The sequence below is a fragment of the Phasianus colchicus genome, chromosome 13 (assembly GCF_987193195.1).
Source record: "Phasianus colchicus chromosome 13, bPhaCol1.hap1.1, whole genome shotgun sequence".
NCBI lineage: Eukaryota > Metazoa > Chordata > Aves > Galliformes > Phasianidae > Phasianus > Phasianus colchicus.
This window is the reverse complement of record NC_143448.1, coordinates 7,641,123-7,660,222: the sequence shown is the minus strand read 5'-3', so window position 1 is coordinate 7,660,222 and position 19,100 is coordinate 7,641,123. Positions and strand designations below refer to the sequence as shown.

General features: G+C 42.6%; 1 protein-coding gene and 1 long non-coding RNA gene across 10 annotated transcripts in view; one reads left to right on the top strand and one right to left on the bottom strand.

The window, feature by feature from the left end:
* Positions 1-355: 355 nt before the first annotated feature.
* SIAH1 (siah E3 ubiquitin protein ligase 1) lies at positions 356-18,777 on the bottom strand. 6 transcript variants are annotated; one of them, XM_031614912.2, is made up of 3 exons: positions 18,638-18,775; positions 8,683-8,827; positions 356-1,757 (listed from the first exon to the last, which is right to left on the bottom strand). In XM_031614912.2, exon 3 carries the CDS (start codon positions 1,753-1,755, stop codon positions 907-909), a length of 849 nt encoding a protein of 282 aa, XP_031470772.1. In that variant the 5' UTR covers positions 1,756-1,757; positions 8,683-8,827; positions 18,638-18,775; the 3' UTR covers positions 356-906. The 6 variants fall into 6 exon arrangements, with proteins under 6 accessions (XP_031470772.1, XP_031470773.1, XP_031470775.1 ...); XM_031614913.2 differs by lacking the exon at positions 18,638-18,775 and adding an exon at positions 18,181-18,380; XM_031614915.2 differs by lacking the exon at positions 18,638-18,775 and adding an exon at positions 17,735-17,836.
* Positions 18,755-19,100, top strand: part of LOC116243609 (uncharacterized) — a 55,280-nt gene continuing 54,934 nt past the window's right edge. For all 4 annotated transcript variants that reach the window (XR_004170020.2, XR_004170021.2, XR_004170019.2 and 1 more), the window contains exon 1: positions 18,755-18,890. This is a non-coding gene — a long non-coding RNA (uncharacterized LOC116243609). The remainder of the gene's footprint in view (positions 18,891-19,100) is intronic.

Sequence of the window (19,100 nt, the reverse complement as noted above, 5' to 3'; positions counted from 1 at the left end):
GCAAGAGAATTTCTAAGTATCTCTAAATTTGAAACGTGATTTTTTTTAAATGCTGAAAAATCTTTGTAATTCATTTTTGTTAGATCATAACTCAAAGTACAACAACATCTAGAGCTGTTTTTAAAGGAGCTTTCTTTCCTGATGCATCTTTGAACATAATTACTCCTTTCAAGTTCAGTACATTCACAAAATAGCTCAATTAAGAACAGTATCACCAATTAATTGACTACTGAAAAGAGACAAAATTTACCAAACATACAGAAATATTAATTTTACCATAGCAATTATGCATATCGAAAGATGACACCTGTATTTAATTTTTTAAAGATACAAAAAAAAAAAGAGAAAACCTGAATTACAGAAAAGAAAGTCATATTTATTTAATGAAAAACTAGAAGTTAATAAAAATTAGCAAATACACAAAAAATATACACAAACAGCAGCAATACTATGTCGTGACTTACAAAGGAGGGGGGAAGGAGGGGCGCGGGAAGCAGCGGCCAAAGCCCAAACCGCTCAACATGGCTTGTCAGTCAAAGGGGGAGGAAAAGAACACAAACAAAAACACGAAACAGTATCCTTTTCAACAGTACAATCAATCTACAAACAAGTTTTTAGAATTATTTTACAACATTTCCTGTAGAATCAATTCTTAATACAAAAGATGCCCATTTTGGGTGTATATATATTTTCAGTGGTTTACTGTTGACTTATTTTAAATATATTAGTGTTACTACATGCAACTGCTTCCTGTAATTTAACAGCCTTTCCTTTTATTTACCTTCATATATGTCTATCCTCCATCTACCAAATAATTTGTCTGACAGTCAACGATGGTTACCCTAATTTCTGCTAAATTAAATGCAATGGTTTTAAACACTGGCCTGAAGAGGTTTGATTGCCATTTCAACACATCGATATAGTTACGTTGATGCCTAAATTGCCATTTTCTGCAAAGAGCTGTGCAATGCTGGTGTCAAAGACTAGACAGTCACTATTCATAATGGCTGTTGCAATTCCCTCATGGATAGATCGAGGAGTTGCTTCCCAAGTCAGTCGCCGCCTATGACCGTTTAACTCAAGTCGATAAGCAAAGTTTTCTGCTTGCTTGCGTGTTCCTATCAGCTGTACAATCGCAAAGAACTGCTGGTGACCATCATATTTTTCCTGTTTCTCCAATACTAACATGAAATGAAAGCCAAAACAAGACTGCATCATAACCCAGTCAACAGCACCAGGAAGATTAATGTCTGTAGCAAGGAACACTATATCTTCTCCCTGAAGTGTTGTAATTGACTTATGTTGATGCATCAGATGTGGCATTACAGCATCCAGAGAACCTTGCCATTTACATGAAGCACCAGGACATGGACAGGAATAAGGCCTAAACTCACATAGCTCCTCATGGTCTGCTTTTTCTGTGTGTGGCAGAGTTATCTCACATCCAGAAGAGGCATATTTACACGGGAATAGTACAGAATTGGCAACTTTCTCCATAGCCAGGTTACGAATGGAGCCCAGCGGGCCTCGGCAAGTTGGGCAGCACGTAAGTTTGGGGCGACAGTTGCTACAAACAAGGTGGCCACTCTGACACTGAAGAATTGGTGGCAGCACATAGTCAAAACAGACAGGACACTCAAAGAGACTAGCCAAGTCATTATTGGAAGCTGTAGTGCCAGTCAGCGCAGGCACTCTCTGAGATGGCGTACACTTTGAAGTACCTGTAGGTAGTGCTGTAGCAGTCTGACGGCTCATTTCTATAAGAGAAGAGAAAAAAGAATGAGAATACTGCAGAGATTATATCTAAACAAATTTTATTTTATTCTGCATACTGTATTTTTTGATTACGAAAACAAATCCACATAAATTACACAAAAAGAAGTGAAACCCAAACATGCAGTGCAACTGTGCGTACTTTACACGTAGATTTCCAGCTATGCTCCAGAGAATAGACACTGGCATGACACAGATCTAAAAAGAAAAGATGTTCTGCTAACTGTTCTGAACTGGAATTTACCTATCGGAAGCTGCAGGGTAAATGTGTAAAGAAGTACTAAGCGTAGCTGAAATCTTCAAAGATTTTTCTTTTCTGGTTGATGCTGTTGTTTTTGTCTTTGTTTTTTGCTGTTGTTTCTTTTAATATTGCACTTACTTACAAAACATTCCATTCGGTCAGGTGGGTGTAACTACTGAGCATACTACATAAAACAAATCTAAAGTTGAGATTTAAGCTTTACATAGAAGAAACCAGCCATTTGAAATGAAAAAAGAAAAAAAAAGCTTGAATATCATAATCATATTTACTTATCAGGATAATTAAAAAACAACAAACCACCAGTTAAAAGGAAAAACACAGCTAAAATTATTACACAACTCTTTCCCAGGATAGGATAGCTTTTGAAACACATCCATTGCTTTCACTTGCTGAACTAAAACATGTGTGAAGACACCAGGAAATAAATAGAAAACAGAAATTATATATATATATATAGTATTATTATTATATATATAATATAGCTTTCTAAACAAGACAAGAAATTCAAAAGATGAAATTTGAGAATTAAGAATTAAGCACTGCTTATGAAGTTTTACATTCGGTAGTTTTCAGTTCTATTCTTTCCAATGTCTCTGACCCAAAGTGGCTGTCTGACTGCACAGTGCTTTCAAGCATTCAATGAGCAATGATAAAAGGCCCATATGTCTTAACACGTACAGGTGCCATACTTTGTCCTGGTCCCCCTGACTCCTCTCCTACTTGCACAAAAGAAACCACTAGTATTGCTAGGAAAAATAAAACCTCAATATTGAGAAGACAAGCCTTACCTCCATAGGTTAAAGTAAAACGCTATCCAGAATTGGAATCCATTATACAGAAACATTCTTAACCACCTTAAGTGTTTCTGTGCAAGTACATCACTCTGTATCTGTTGTGTATGAAACCGAAAATAAACTTCATCTTTAATCTCCTTTATATTTGACATGGGAATATTAAGCAATAGGCAAGCTTCCCATATTTAGAATTATTTCAACCACAAACAAGCTTACTCATACTTGGACTAGATACCTCAAAGCAGCATACTGTGCGTGCTTTAGCAAGGCATGCACTATTCAGGGCATGCAGTGAACAAACTATGAGATTCCAAGAAGCAAAACAACTTATCCCTTGACGTTCATAAAACAGCTACAGTGGTCAACGTCACTCTTTTCAGCAAAAGCCCCTTCTCTCCAATCCAGAGCTCAAACACAGGTGTTTTGAGAGCTGGCATTCAGTCTGAGATTTCAGTCTCATGTGCCCAATACCAGCATCATGTCATCTCATTTTCCCACTTCAAGTATTTCCTCTAAATGGAAAGTTTTAAGTGACCTACAACAAATCAAATCTATGCTCTGGGAAAGTGATACCCCACCAGCTTGTTGCAGAGAGTTCAGACAGTCAGCCCCAGTGATGACTGAGCGCTACTGCTAGTTTTCTCCAAAATTTGTAGATGGGAGACTTGTGATGTCACACTGTAGTCCAGGAAAACAAACTGCACACAAAGAGTAATTAATTGCACAGTACCACACTGCTTGGAAAGAGCATAGGAATCATGTACATATTCCTATGTAAAATTCTGAAAACATCACCTTGCAGAAACTGTAAACACATTTTGGAAAACTTCGTGCTTCATCTTACTTGCATCCATACCTCCTGATCCCCAGAGCCCACAGACAACACTGGGAAAACCACTGTTCCCCAGGCAGTCTGACTGGCCGGGTAGGCTTTGCTCTGGCTGATAACACCTCCAGGAGCCAGTATCACAGTTAGGTAAGCAACCTCCAAGCCTTGCACAAGACCTCACACACAGATGCACTTCCACATCGGCTTTCAACGCTTCAGAAGCACTGAAGAAGATGCTGCACAGCCCTGGTTTGGCACCACTCCTGCCTGTGCCTGGCTCTCAAACACAACTGAGCACCATCCCACTGAACAGGGAGCCAAAATGCACAGGAACGTGTGAAATGAGCCACTGAGATGAACAAGCAAAGAAGAAACTGGATAATGCAAGAAACTGCAGTTTACCAAGCCCAAACCTGTCCAAAGCGTAAGTTCCCATCATTTGTGAACATAAAAGATGAATAATGCCTCACAATGGAAAAATAAAAAGTTAATTTTTCATAGATGTCTTAAAACCTACAAGGTAATGGCAAATCAAAGTGTTCATAGCATAATACAGTTAACCTGTATTTGCCTTTGTCAAACTTTCTCAACAAATTACCAACCAAAACCAAATACCTAACTGGAAATAAAAGTTTAATTTAAGTTTTTAGTTACAAATCATTTTCTATGGGTCAAAAAAACCCACAATAGAACCCAAAACAACACAACCCTATGTGCAAAGCTTTGTTCCACACACTGGAAGCAAGTGCATAAGCAACACCAACAAACCGCAGGATGCTGGTTGTCATCTGCAGAAAGTAATTCCTACAACTTCTACTATTTGAAACATCAATTTGCCTAAGTTTAATCAGCAGAGTGAAAGAGGGACGCATTTTAACACTCCCTAACTCCAGCCTGAGGACAGCTCTGCTCTGGGTGAAACCAGCCCAGCCTGCTGACGGCCAGCAGCGCGGGAAGCACATGATAGCGTCACCTCCTGCGAGCCATGGGGCTGCACTGATGACAGATACGACAGATCACACGAGGCACGTTTCAGCAGAGGCAGCACAGGAACACACTGCCAAGAGCTGTTCTGCTCACAGACAAAGCAAGGCTGCAGTACCCGAGTCTTAAAAATGCTTTCCTACTACTTGAAATTCAGGTTCTGAAATTCAAGCAGACTGTGGAAGCTTTTACTGGCTCCATAACACATGCAAGTTAACACCACTGCCAAGGATTTGGTGCTCTTAACAGAAGACATTGACTAAACACATGGTATATTTACAATTCATCACTGTATGTCCCACCAGGTGAGAGTCAAGGAAGTTTCCGACTCAGGGACTGAGATGAAGAAAAGCAGCAGGAGCAAGCTGTGGAGCATGTGCCACAAGCTCTGCAGTCAGCAAGGCATGCCCAATGCCCGGGACTCCACCTCCTGCCATGCATGGCTGTCCCAGCAGCCGCCAGCCCTGTACGGAGCAGTGCTGCAGCACGCAACACCTGAACAGGCTGTGAAACCCCTGAGGTAAAGTCACAGTGAGAGCAGGAGCATACAGCAAACTGACTGAACAGCCCAGCTGACATGCAGACACATGGAAAACAGCTTCAAAAAAAGTTCAGAAAGATACATATCTCACGTGCCATGGAAGTAACAAAGCATGTATGAATTTGAGATTTATGCCATCTCAGCTTCTCACCTCTCCAAGCCACTAGCTTCAGACACCATCCTGGAATCCTAACTTAATCCATTTCACTGAAATAGAGGGTACTTTTGACACCCTCAGGCTAACACCATCAACTTTTCTGACACCTCCACTTGCTCTCAATAGATTACACTGAGGATTAATGCCTTAAATACCTTTTGAGAAGGTAACAGTATTAGTGTTGGGGGAAAAAAAGAAAAAAAAACAAACCACCACAAAATATCTGTGTAGTTACCTTAATGTTTGAAACAAGAAAAAAAATCTTTCTAATGCCTAAGAGTGGTGCAAGGACAGAAAAATGCCTTAGCAAAGGCTTCTACACGTGATGCAGTTATTTAGTCACATTTTAGAACTAAGTGAATTCAGAGAGTTGCATTCAAGAATCAGTAACTCTTAACACCTAACAGTTATGACCAAGGTTACACAAAATCTTTTATTTTTTCAACTGCACAATCATATCTGAGAATGGTACGTATAAAAATAAAAGCCCAGTTGTGGAGCACTGAGAATTAGATCCCTTTGTTACACAGCACTCAAACTTGTGGAGAACACTGACAGCTGGCTACCTCAAGATGCTGTAGAGGCCAAAGAATGCCAAAACTCCCAAACTAAGTCAATTGTTAAAAATACCAATTGCTTTGCAGGTCTAAATAATAACTAAGAGTAGATACAGTTACCCACTGCCATCAGAAATGTGCGCAATTCAATATTCATAACATTTATAACACAAAACAAACTGAAAGATTCATATCACCAGTACTTCATTGGCAGCAGAAGGAGGGTTTAGTGGATCCAACAGAAGCATGCATGTATACAAAGACAAAAAACACACAAGTACACACAAAGCACATAATCTCATGCCCAAGCACCGGCTAGTGTTACTGATAAAGAAATCTACAGTGAATATTAACTTAAGAATGAAGGCAATTAAAAAGCACCCTTTGTTCCTATTAAAAAGAAATCAGTGTATTTTAAGCAGAGAACTTCCTTGCCATTTTAAAATTAGCATTAAGTTAATTTCATTTTAAAAGTTCTTAGTTCACCTTATTTTTGGTGCATGGCTGCTCAATTATGAACAATTCTTAAGCTGCTGAGGATAGCCTCTATAGTGCTATGTACAAGCCTGCTTTTCAACAGTGTCCTTAACATTTCTGAAAATAATTTCCCAAGGGATGTACCTTCCCTCTGTCCCCTCCTGCATTCATAATAGCCAATGCACAGCAAAACCGACAGGAAGGAGGTTTCAGCAGGCACTATGGAAGACGCTGTGTATTGACCTCACCACCACACTTCAGCAAATCCACACAGCACTCAGTGTGTTGGCAGCAAGCACCTTGGAGAATAGGTTGTGAATATTTGTAAAATAATAATATTTTGGATTTCTTCTTAAACTCATTTGGAGCCCAAACCTTTTCCATTTTGAAGCCTGGGAAATCTTGGATCAAAAAAGGCCTGGCACAGTTGATGTCAAATCTATGGTCACCTAAGCAAATCTGAAAACATGACTGCTCACACATAATGGCCCACTTCAACATTTTTAGAAGTGCTTCTGGTTTGTGGCATAAACTACTAATCAACAGCATAACACATTTAGTCTCCATCTACTGTTTTTAATTTATAAATTAAGAATTTTTCCAACTCTTCCAGACATCATTTTCTTTAGTACCCCTAATGATATGCTGTGCTGCTTGCTATTTCATCAGGTCTTCTCTCTTCCTGCATAAAAACCAAAAACCACAGCAATCCAATGTAATAGAATATTTTAAACCAAGACAAAGTTTTGAAAAGAAATAACAAAGCGGCAACTTTCATGATTATTTCATTTTGGAAAACAAAGTCAGAAATTATCATCTGTCCAGTTCATCTCCTTTTCTCACAAAATTACAAGAATTTCCATTACCTTGTAGTGAGTCAGTCTGCCTAAAACTGCAGGTAGTCTTTTCTTGCACCTCTAGAAAAAAGATTCCTTACCAACATCTCCTTCCAATAAGCAGGAAGAGAAACCTCAATGGATTTATACAATCATGGGACTGTTCATCCTCTTTGTGATTATCTGCAGTGAACTACCAGACCCTAGCACTCAACATGTGTCTGATGCTACCATGTATGTTCCCTTGTACAAGGAGCTATCACCAGCTGAGTCATTACTAGTGGGCAATCCAGATCTTTTATAAACTCAGCATCTGTAGCAGATGGAAACAGCACTGTGTAAACACAAGCACTATGTTATTACACCCGTTTAACTGTAGTGACATGTATCTCATCCAGTACAAAAACTTGAGTCTTGGCTAGTGTAATTTCACTTTAACCACTGTCATTAGCTATTTCTCCTACTTCTGCCAGGACATTAAACACCCACCCAGGTGCTGCCTACTTCTAGCTGCCAAAGGTTTTCTTCCCAAAAATCTTATGATGTAAAATTAGGAAGGAAGAGCAACCTAGACAAGGTATACAACAACCACATAAAATATAGCTTTTTTTTTTTTTTAAAGAAACAAAAAACTTCATCAATTTCAAGTGAATAACCCATACTGTATCAATCCAGGACTTTGCATTTCAGTGTATGAATTCCAGAGAATCAAGATCAAAGTTAGTCTCTGATACTCAGTGCTATACTACTGCTAGGAGACTAGTCCTGCAGAGAGATGAACTCTGAAACAAAGTACATAGGAGAAAAAACTCTAACCAATAAAACCCCAGATTTCATTCTAGAATGAAAACCAGAAATGTCTGATCAAAAGCAGAAATTCTGTGTCTGGCCCACTCAGTCTGTACTATATAATTAGAGAAAATTCCATGTCTCACACATATTTATGCCTAGAATTAAATAAGAAAACACATTAATTTGCACACTCAGGCCATCAACAAAGTGTTACATGGCACTATATGACATTTATCTCCCCCTTTTTTTTGAGGTTGAAAGGAGAGGAAGCAGAACAGAAATAAAAGAGAAACTATAAATGAAATTTCTGAAAATTCAAGCTGTACTAAAATCAATGCCACCACTAGAAAAAGAAAATGCAGAGATACAGTATGTAAACTGGTATAAGCAAAAATAACTGATATTTGGTTATCTATTGTGATGAAAGACAGGCCAGTGAAACAATCTTTTCCATTACATATAAACACAGAAGAAAAAGAACCATTCTTTAAATACAAATCAAAACCAAATGCTGGTATTAAAAGGTTGTGGATCATTTCCAAGTAGGAGTTTACTGTATTTTTCCTTTTCAAAACCAAGTAAATAACTCAGCTTGCTGATACTGCAGGTCCCCACCCACCACAGACGTCAAGATGGTGATACAGAATCACTGTTCAGAGATGCACATTCTTGCACTGTACCTTTAGCGGTGCTCTGTGACCAAGCCCTCCTCTTTTCTCTGCTCACCAGCTCTGTGTCTTCAATGTCACTATCAGCAGTCAGTCAGTGGTCAGAGCATTCCTTGACAGAGGACGCCTGAACCTCCAGCATGCCCGCACCTGGAACCTACAGCACAACAAAGTGGTTTGAATTCAGAACAACAGCTGTCCCTTATCACAGCCTCCTCTGGCTACCAAACTGAGTGCACCTTCCTGCAGCCTGCCACAGTTTGGGCACAGCAATGCTAACTGAGGTAAAGCAGAAGTACGGATTTCAAAATAAAGATCATGGCAGAAACCAAAGAATCTAACAAAATAAAGACATGGTTCATATGAAAACACATAAAACTCCACATGAACAACTAGCAACAAGGAAAACAGTTTTAATTCACTTATTCATGTTTTAGCAATATTGCATTTCCTTTTACCATGACTAGAGCAAACTAAACTGCACTACATCAGGATCATCCTGAAACAGTAATTCTGTCTATAAAAAACAGGTAAGCAGATACCTTTTCAGAAGTTCCAGGCTTAGCAGGTTGCAATAAAAAGTAAGCAAGGCATACTTAGCGACCAGCTACTAAGTAAATCAGTAAGTGGCAGGGGAAAACAAAAAGTTATTTTTCATGCTGTAACACGCACTACCATCAGAAGAATCTGATGCAGAAAGCATTGAATTCTGCTCTAGGAAACATCATATCCATAGATGGACTCTAGACACAAGTTGAGGAAAAACAAGCAAGCACAGAACAATTCTCGAAGTGTTAACAGCAAATCCTACCAAGTACGACAATTTGAGGGCTGCCTTTCTCTCCTCAGTGTGATTTTGCAAAAACTATATTCTTCACTGTATACTGTAATTGCCATGCAATATTGCATCACCACTGCTGTGTCTGTGGCAGACACAGGGAAGAGGGTGTGGCATAGAAGTGCCTACCTTAACTCAATAAAGCTAAACTGAAAGAAATATCTATGTTTTGATGTGCTTTCACATACAAAATCTTCCTGCAATAACTATTCCAATTCCAGATCTGTTTTATACTCAGAAACTTTTATAACTAAATAGTACTAGGGATCAGACCATCAAAACAACCTGACCTGATTCCAGGAAGACGTGGCTCACAGGAGACCAATCATAACACACAGAGCTGCTTTGTAGAAGGAAGAGTCAGAAAAGGATTAGGTATATAGACTATTTTAATACAGACCTCTCCATTTTGTGCATTGCTTAGGTTCATGCGTATTTTTCTCTTAAATATTAATTGGTTCTTGTGTTCTTTAATATGTTCTGTATTCCTGTATACAGGGCTGAACAATGGAACCCAGTGGAGACGTGTGAAGGATGGGTAACCTGCCTGTGGAGGGTGACCGTGTACGGGAGGTCACGGAGACCTTTCTGCCACAAGGTACGTCAAACACAGATGTACCACGATGTGTGGGTTTCAGGTACAACCTCACAGCAGTAGCACTGAAAGCCCAACAGTCAATTCACAGATCTGATTCCTTCCTATAAAATAGATATTCAACTGTCCCTTTTCCAGTTCAGGTATTTAATCTCCTGAAGTGAGCTGGAGTGAGAAAGTGAGAACATTTAGAATGACAGAAAGACAATGTCCTCATTTTCTCTCTCACACCACACACAAATGGGATAAAGTGCATACAATTTTAAATGTAAAGAAACAAGACCATATTCTTAAAATGGGCATTTCTACATTTTTGAAACAAAATGTTCATACTATAGATGATTGTTTAAAACTTTTCAGTACTTCATTTTCTTAAATTCCCATTTTCTACATGCCCTCCATTTCTAGCATCCATTCTTTGAAGTACATGTGTCTCCACTAAACCCAAACCTGTTTAAGTGACTTATTTGTTCTCTGCTCATCAGTTCTGAATCAACTGCTCCTGTTGTACTGTAGCATAAGGATTCAGCTCTCACCATTTAAAATCATGTTTTTAATTGTTATTACAATGCTACTTGCATTCTTAAACTTGGTTATTGGTAAGTTTACATGATCCTTTTTCTGCACAGAGCACCGGCTCTACATTCTTTATTTCTTCAGAACACGCTTTCCAGGAAACACTAGTTTGAGAACATGGCTTTATCTCACAAACAAAAGCACTTTTCAGTCTGTCTTATCAACCTCAGGCACAGCAACCAGAAATGCTGTGCATTGCTGACTCCACAGACCACCACGTTCCACAAGAAGTTTCAGCATTCCTTGAGATGTGAAAAGTAGAATTAGTGGTACTGAGCAGTCTGTGGCGTGGGATATTCGTGGCAGACCTGGGGTTAGTTCCTGCTCCATCACAAGTGTCTGAGTCACTGCAGGCAACTACTTCCCTACCTTTAAAGCACTGTGCGTAGCTGCAAGCTTCAGACAAAAATGCAAAAGGCAGTGAATTAACATGAGGATACTAAATTAACTCTGTAGACCCTTTTCAAATTTACTTCCAGTCAGCAGTAACTAAATGTCATGACATGCTAAATGACATTATGTTAAACTATTTCAATATCTCAATCCTTAATCCAGTAATAGTCAGTCTGCAATCACTGATTACTTTCCAAAGATGATCCAAGTCCTGCTCACATATGGACAACTGCCTTCTTCCAAGCCCAGTATTTTCTACATAAGGGAGACAAATTAGGGAGATGAGGCATTTGCAACATCCTTCTCACTGATTTTATCTAAACTGAAGACCCTCTTCTTCCACCAACTCCACAACGACATTCTATGGGAAGCCAGTAATAGAAACCTCTCTTCAGGGGAATCCTTCTAATACCAAAAAAAGTTCTCTCAGCATTCTCTCTGAAGATCCAAGGTGAATAACCCAGGTTTTGAAGCTAGTGATTCATATTCAACAGAACAATAGCTCTGAGACCAGAGAACTGTATTTTCTTTTATCACTATTAATTTCTGTTCAGGTTTATCAAAAATATGAATAAAATGTGCAATTTCACTCATTTCTATCACCTAGGAAATGCTTCACACATACAAAATTAAAATCCAGGCATAATCACTCTGAAGTCAGGCTGAGACTGTGCCAGAAAATAAATCACAAGCCATTACAAATGCTTGGGAAACAACAGGTGCAGGTATACCTTTCTGCCACTTCATGCTCCCTCAATACTTTCTAGATTCAAACATTACTACATCCTTCTCTGCAAAGGATTGTCCCCCCTTCTGTCATATGGTTAAATCAAAACTTTACGTTGCAATGCTGAATCTGGAACATCAAACCCTAACAATGACTCACTACCTAAAATTTAACTGTAAACTTCAGTATTTTGTAACCTTTTTCTTTTATTGGAGTATTACAAAGAAAAAAAAAAAAGGCTTTAAGTTGGAAGATCAAGCACTCAAAATTAGAAAACAACGAAAGTTTCACACGCAACTCTACTTCCTCCTATGCATATTAAGGAACAGCTCTCATGAAATACTTATTTCCTCCCACTCACTCCTTTAGCAGAGCAGAATCTGTACGTACCTGGAACAATTATATTTGCACAAAGAACAATACTTATTCTTTAAACTGATCAGCCGGTTTAAAATAAAGCTGTTCAGGACAGCAGATATTTTAACACACAGAAATGCTCTTAAAATTACTGCTTTACAGGTGCCATTTTAAACAAACATCCATCTCAACTTCTGTTATGAAGTGCCTGCTTTTATTTGTAAACTATCTATTTTACATGATCGTACTTGACCTAACACAAAGCCAAACTAAAATTCACAGTACACCATCAACATCTGCCAGCCAAATCTTCCCCCGTCACACCTGTGCAACCAGTCTTCAATTACACCCTGGGCACACTTGCATAATCACAGATATCAGCCATGTGGGGACGAGGCATACGCAAATGTCTCAACTGTGTTAACTCCTCTGTGCTCCAAAAAGGGGGGAAAGAAAATTCTGCAAATCATAACCCTAATGATTTATACACATGCATATGGGTTTATATATACTTCAAAATAAGCAATTAAGTAATCAAGGGATCAGCTGAGAAGATTTTCATTGCTTTTACTGGAAGACAACTGCACATGCACAGAAGCAGAGGGCAAAGATCAAGACTTAAGGCTAATCTGTATGCAAAACTGAACTACTTCACATTGATTTAAAAATTGCCTTAACCAGGAGTTCATCCTTAAAATGGGGTTATATATGCATCAATACACAAACGTATATAGAAATATGTGTTTCAAATGTGATTTCCAGAACAACACTAAGTAAATCAAGAAAATCGAGACAATTAAGGTATCTGATCCTAAGACAGAAGTCAGAGGGTTCAAAAAGAGAGGAGAGGAGAGGAGAGGAGAGGAGAGGAGAGGAGAGGAGAGGAGAGGAGAGGAGAGGAGAGGAGAGGAGAGGAGAGGAGAGGAGAGGAGAGGAGAGGAGAGGAGAGGAGAGGAGAGGAGAGGAGAGGAGAGGAGAGGAGAGGAGAGGAGAGGAGAGGAGAGGAGAGGAGAGGAGAGGAGAGGAGAGGAGAGGAGAGGAGAGGAGAGGAGTCCATTTTCACAGATTAGAGGGGAATAAACTGATACAATGAGCTATAGGTACTATTTTTCAAAGAGAAAGTAGCAATATTGCATGTTTTAAGGGCTCTTAAATATTTTAATAGCACTTCTAAGAACTGCTCGCTCGTTCCTGAAGAGCCTTCAGATACCATTACAAACAACTGAAGAAAATGATTTATCTACAGTACAAAGAACAATCCGTCAGATCTGCGCTGCAGGACTCCAGGCACGTGTACACAGTGTGCCAGAGTGCAGTCCCACCATTCCTACAACAAACAAAAGGAAGCTGCCACCAAAAGGGATGACTGTGCTGCCTTGTACCATTCAGTTTCTCTCTGTTTAAGGTAATGCATTCAGCAAAATCAGCCTCGCACAACTACACGAGTGCTTACACTGGTGCAAGGAAGACATCAAAAATGAGCTGGCAGTGGGAGGGCAAGACTCTCAGCTGTAAGTCTGCACTTCCACTGATCCCAAGCTCTCCTACAAGAGGGGATGACTTCTCTTGCAGCAGCACTTGCTCTTATGTTACCATGCAGGAGGCTATTCTGGGAAGTGAACCAGGTAATAGTTGCCCATTCCTCTCAGGTGATTAGTTTTCTCCTGAACCAGGAACTGAAACAGCCCCACTGCACATTCACGCTGGTACCAGCTTCACTGCAAGCGCTAACACTGGTGTCACCACTGGTAGCCTGAGCAGAAGTTATCTTCAATAGCCTAGAATCCTACCCTCAGCATGCTACAGCTTGCTCAGGGCTACATCTTCTGTTACTTCTTTCCTAAAACTGAGGTGTTAGCAGCAACAAATCACATCGTTTAGAAATAAAGCTCTCTATTAGAAAAATCACTTTTAAAATCCACTTCAAGCCAGCATGCACATAACATTTTGGCATAAAAAAACATACTAAGATTTACAACATTTATAATCCTAATATTTCAGTTATCAACCCCTTAACAGGTATAGAAAAGAGAACTTTTTTTCCTCATGAAAGTTCTATAACAAACAAGAGATGACTTTATATACACCTACATTTCTAAACTAAACATCAGCTCTAGCAATCTTTACATAACTGAATTTATTTTCAAGCTTTCTCTTCCCTAATTTAACACTAAGTTGTTTTGAAATACTCCTTCTCCACTTATACCTTTTCAATCTTTTGACAATTTGTACATTAGTAAAATGTAACATACAATTTTCCTTCAACATTTCATCTGAACACGTGTTTGAGAACAACTCTTAAAACTGCAGCATTCTACATTCTCCTCCTTGACAGCATTCAAACTACAAACACAAGCACTGAAAAGCCACTGCTGTCTTTCATCAAAGACTAAATGAAGTTTTCATACTATATGTGAAAAATGTAGGAAAGAACATCGAAACATGAACTTAAAGGCTTCATAGCACAGACACTAAAGTTCAAAGAATTGCTGCTTCACTTTAAAGGAGCTGATGGCTACTTCGAACAACAGACATTATTATGCTCCACTTTTCTTAGTGTCTCAGCAAGGTCATCGACTGTTACAAGAAAAGATACACAACTGCTTCTAGATAAGGCAAACAAAAAAGGAAACAGTCAACAACTGTCTGCAGGTGGATTTCCTGTTCTTTCTTAATCCATTTCCCTGCAGGAAAATATTCATAGTAATTTTATAAACGCATTTCCGGATGCAGAAGGACAAAGACAATTGTCACCATTCAAATGTTTTACTTCCTAATGAAAACAGACAATCTCAGCTTCCATACTCAATTCTCAGTGCTATGCTTCTACAAAGAGAAACAAGTCACAATCAGAAATGCACCATTTGGTTAATTGTAATCATCTAGCTCTTTATCTGATTAAAGCACTGGGGTATTAGTAACCAAATCTCTCATTATTCCTGTAATAACACAAAAAAATAGCCATTTTATAGATTAACTCAAGCAGGAATATATTTAAAATAGTTGTCCAGAACATTACAGAAGCATAGCATGTACTGTGGATTAGAACTAGAATGTGTATGTGTATATTTTTTTCTTTTTTAGACGAAGCATGGCATAAAACTTAAGAGTATTAATGGAGCACTACTGTCAGGTTTTGTTTTCCTTTCCTAGCATAGCTAACATCTGAACACTTAATGGCACGGTAAAAAAAACCCCAAACCAACAACCTCAAGTTAGCAGCTTGGGAAGATTTGTTAAAAACAACTGAGAACTAACAGCAAAAACTCCATAAAACCTGCAACATGCAGTGAACATGCAGAATTTATACGCATCTCTCCACTGCTTGTTCACAATGCGATACCGTAACAGAAAGCACAGACCAAAACTGCTTCTCTCCCATGACGCTGTACCGATGCTGCTTAAGATATTACCAGTACATACATTCTGAAACAGTGCAAACTGCCTCCAAGGATTCTTATTAATAAAATAAACAACGGAAAACATTTCACTGAGGAAAAGATGTCTCTACTTCCAGTGTAGGTCTCCCCAAAAGGGAAATCTACTATTCTTTTTTCCCCACATAACTAGTTTTCACTTTTCTTAAGGATAATTTTCCTTTAAAAAAACAAAAACAACAACAACAAAAACAGAAAAACACACACCAAAAAACCATTAAATCAATTAAAAGCTATCTCCTAAATGTTCACCTCAGAGAAGAAAAGCTAAGCTTTGAGTCTTAACTAATGAGCCTAGATGGGCTAGAGCTTGACAGTGTCTTTCCAGTGTACTGCACTGCGACTGGCTTCCTGTGCTTCCCCATTTCTGTGAAGCACTACCTGTGTTGAAGTACAACAATGAGGGATTCGGGTAACTCTACAGGCAACTGTGGGAAACAATCTTCACCCTGAGCATCCACAGACTGCAAAGGTGCAACACAGCTCAGTACATGAGTTAGTTCCTTATGTGTGCCCAGAATTTCTGCTCCCATAGATTCACCTTGATTACCGTGGTTCAGCTCTGCTTCCAAAAATGAGACAACCGCTAAAGTAACATACACTTGGCAAAACTTTGCCCAACTTTTAAAGCTAGCAGTTAAAAACTAGAAATGCTATTACAAGCAGAAAAATAAAACAAAGCTCTTTTAACTTAAGAACATCATGTTTCTCATAAGAACTGAATATCCAGTTTTCCAGAATATTTTGTGTGAAGACCAGAGCTCTTAAAACTATTCTGCCTGATTTCTTCGAGTGTTCAGACCAGCAGGATTTGCTTCTGACATAAACTCAGTCATGCTCCCCCTCCCTTGCCTGGAAGCAAGTGTCCTTGACATCCAAGCAGACTCCTTTCTCAGTTCACTCTGAGCAGACAGCAGCAACAATACTAAGCCTAAGCACAGAAAATACTTCTGCTATTTAAAATATTTGCTTTCCTTAGTTCACACCTACTTAGCTGGAGCCACTGGATTTCACAGCTAACTAACTCATAGTACAGTCTAACGAGACTACAGCATTAGAACCTTACCAACGTAAATATAGATTAATTAAGAAGATACTCTGTCATGACACGCTTTCAGGATGAAAACGCTCATTATTTCATCTTTTAGAATGTGTGGGTCACAACAGACTCCTAAAAGCATACAAGAGATTGTTCTTAACCTTGTGTCTTCCTGCATAACTTTTCCTCCCTACTGTAAAAATGCTGAAGGTAATTAAGAACATCCGTTTCCATTGAACTTCATGCAACTATCATTTCCAGCACTCAATTTCAACATCAATATTACAGCATAGAGCAAAGTGATAGAAACAGATACAATGCAGTTTATTCTTCAGGCAGGTGTACTTTTCTGCAGCAGCTAACCAGCCCAGAGATCTGAATTTTAAGTGCCAGCCTCAGCATTAGTCTACCTGTACTGCAGCACCTCAAATGTTCTGGAAGACCAGCCAGAGGAACTCGGGGTTGAGAAGAGTCCCTTCTTGTCTTCCTCCCCCTCTGGAATGTGCAGTGCTGGCCTCTGAGTTTAGGAGGGAGATAAACAGACAACTGAAACTACGTCCTGTGCGTGGAACATCCCACGTCCTTCCTGACCTACCGCAATTTGCTATGAGCTTCCTAAAAACCACTCACGTGCACCTCAAGAAAATTAAAGCCACTTTACCTATTTAACACTGAAGCAAATCCCTCGTTACAAAAAAGAGCTAGCATTCACCGAGACCAGTTGAAATAAGGACTGAAGAGAGAACATTAAGAAATACATTTACAGCTGTGAACTCAAACTACTCAAAGCTGCCACGGGTTCACCACTGGAATAATCGCTCGCTTCTTCCCCTCGAGTAACGTCTCCTACCGTACGTGCTGTTGTTTCCCGTGTTTTAAGACCGCGATAATTAAGAGAGGAAAAGGGAAAGAACTGGAGGTCTCCAGCCTTTTAAACGTGCAGAGCTACGCAAGAATCTGCCCCACGCGCTGCTCCCGCAGGACCCGAGCGGCAGGGCACGCAGCCGCCCAGGGCCCCCGCACGGCCGCTCGGCCTCCGCTCGGCCTCCCCCCGGCCCCCGCGCCGCCCCCGGTCTCCCCCCGCCGCCGCGGCCCGGCTGACCTTCGGCGCGCGCTGCCCGGCTCGCACAAAGCGCGGCGGCGGGGCCGGGCCCACAAAGGGGCAGGCGGCCCCACGGCCGAGCGGCGCAGGCCTCGCGGCAGGCCCCGAGCCGGATCCGGGCCGGGCCCGCGCCCGGCGCACAATAGCCCGGCGGCGCCGCCCGGCCGTTGTCCCCCTTCCCCTCGGGGACCCGGCCGCGGAGGCCCCGCCGCGCCTCGGCGCCCGGGCCGAGGCCGCCTCTCGGCCCGGCCGCGGGCAGGAAGCCGGCCGCGCGTAGGCCGCGCCGGGGCCTCGTCCCGAGTCTCCCCGGAGGCCGCCGCGCCGTCCCCGAGGCGGCGGCGGCGGGCCCTTCCCCGGGCGGCGGCCCGCAGCCCGTCGGCGCCGCGCGGGGCCTCTCGGGGCGAGGCGCCGAGGCCGCCGGGCCGCGCGCTGCGCGAGGCGCTCACCCGTGGGCGCCGGGCCGGGAGGACGTCGCTCGGTCGGGCTGGCTCCGCGACGGCGCGGGCTGCGGGGCGACGTGCAGCTCGGCGAGACGCTGGGTGCCCGGCGCGACCCGCCCGCGCGCTCCCTGCCTCGCTCCCTCCCGCCTGCCGGCCGAGGAGACACCGCCACGGGGGCGCGCCGGCTGCGGCGGAGCTCTCCTGCCTGCCGCGCGCGCTCCCGAGGCGGGCGGGCGGCGGCGGCGGCGCGCGGCCGGCAGCGCCTCCGCGCACGCGCACCCGGCAGCGGCGCGCGGGCCGGGCCGCCCCGCCGCCGGCGCGAGGAACAAAGGCCGCGCTCCTCCGGCCGCGCCTCTCCGCGGGGCGGCGCCGCGCTCGGCCCCGGGGCCGCTCGTCCCCGCCGGCCGGCCGGCCGACCCCTCCGCGCTCCCTCCTCGGCCCGGGCTCCGCGGCCGCCTCTCACCTGTACCGCCGCCGGAGCGCCGTCGCGGCCGCCCGGCTCCGCGAAGGAAAGGCGCGCGGTGCTCCGGGCCCGGCCCTCGGCCCGCCCGCCCCGCTCAGGGGGAGCGCTGCCGGGCTGGAGGCGATTGTTGTGGCGCAACGGCATCTGCGGCGTCACGGCCCCAGCGTTCCACCCGGGCTCCGGCAGGACGGCTCTCCATGCGCCGAGAGAGGAGGACACCCGCCGCCGGAGCCCGACCCTCCCGCAGCTCCCGGTAACGGCCGCACCGCAGCCCGGGTTGCCGCGCCGCGCGGCCGCCTCCTCCCCTCACCGCCCTTGCGTAACGCGGCCCAGGCCAGCCCCGGCCCAGCCGCTGTGTGACTGCGGCGCTGCAGCCGAAGGGAATCGCGTAGTCGCGAGCGTGCTTACATGCGCAGGGCCGGATTGGTTGTCGGCTGAAGTTATTCAGCGGTTTGCCAGAGGA

Bases quoted from the DNA above. Each gene is read 5' to 3' on its own strand.
- SIAH1 (XM_090149968.1), bottom strand. From the start codon at position 1,755: ATGAGCCGTCAGACTGCTACAGCACTACCTACAGGTACTTCAAAGTGT.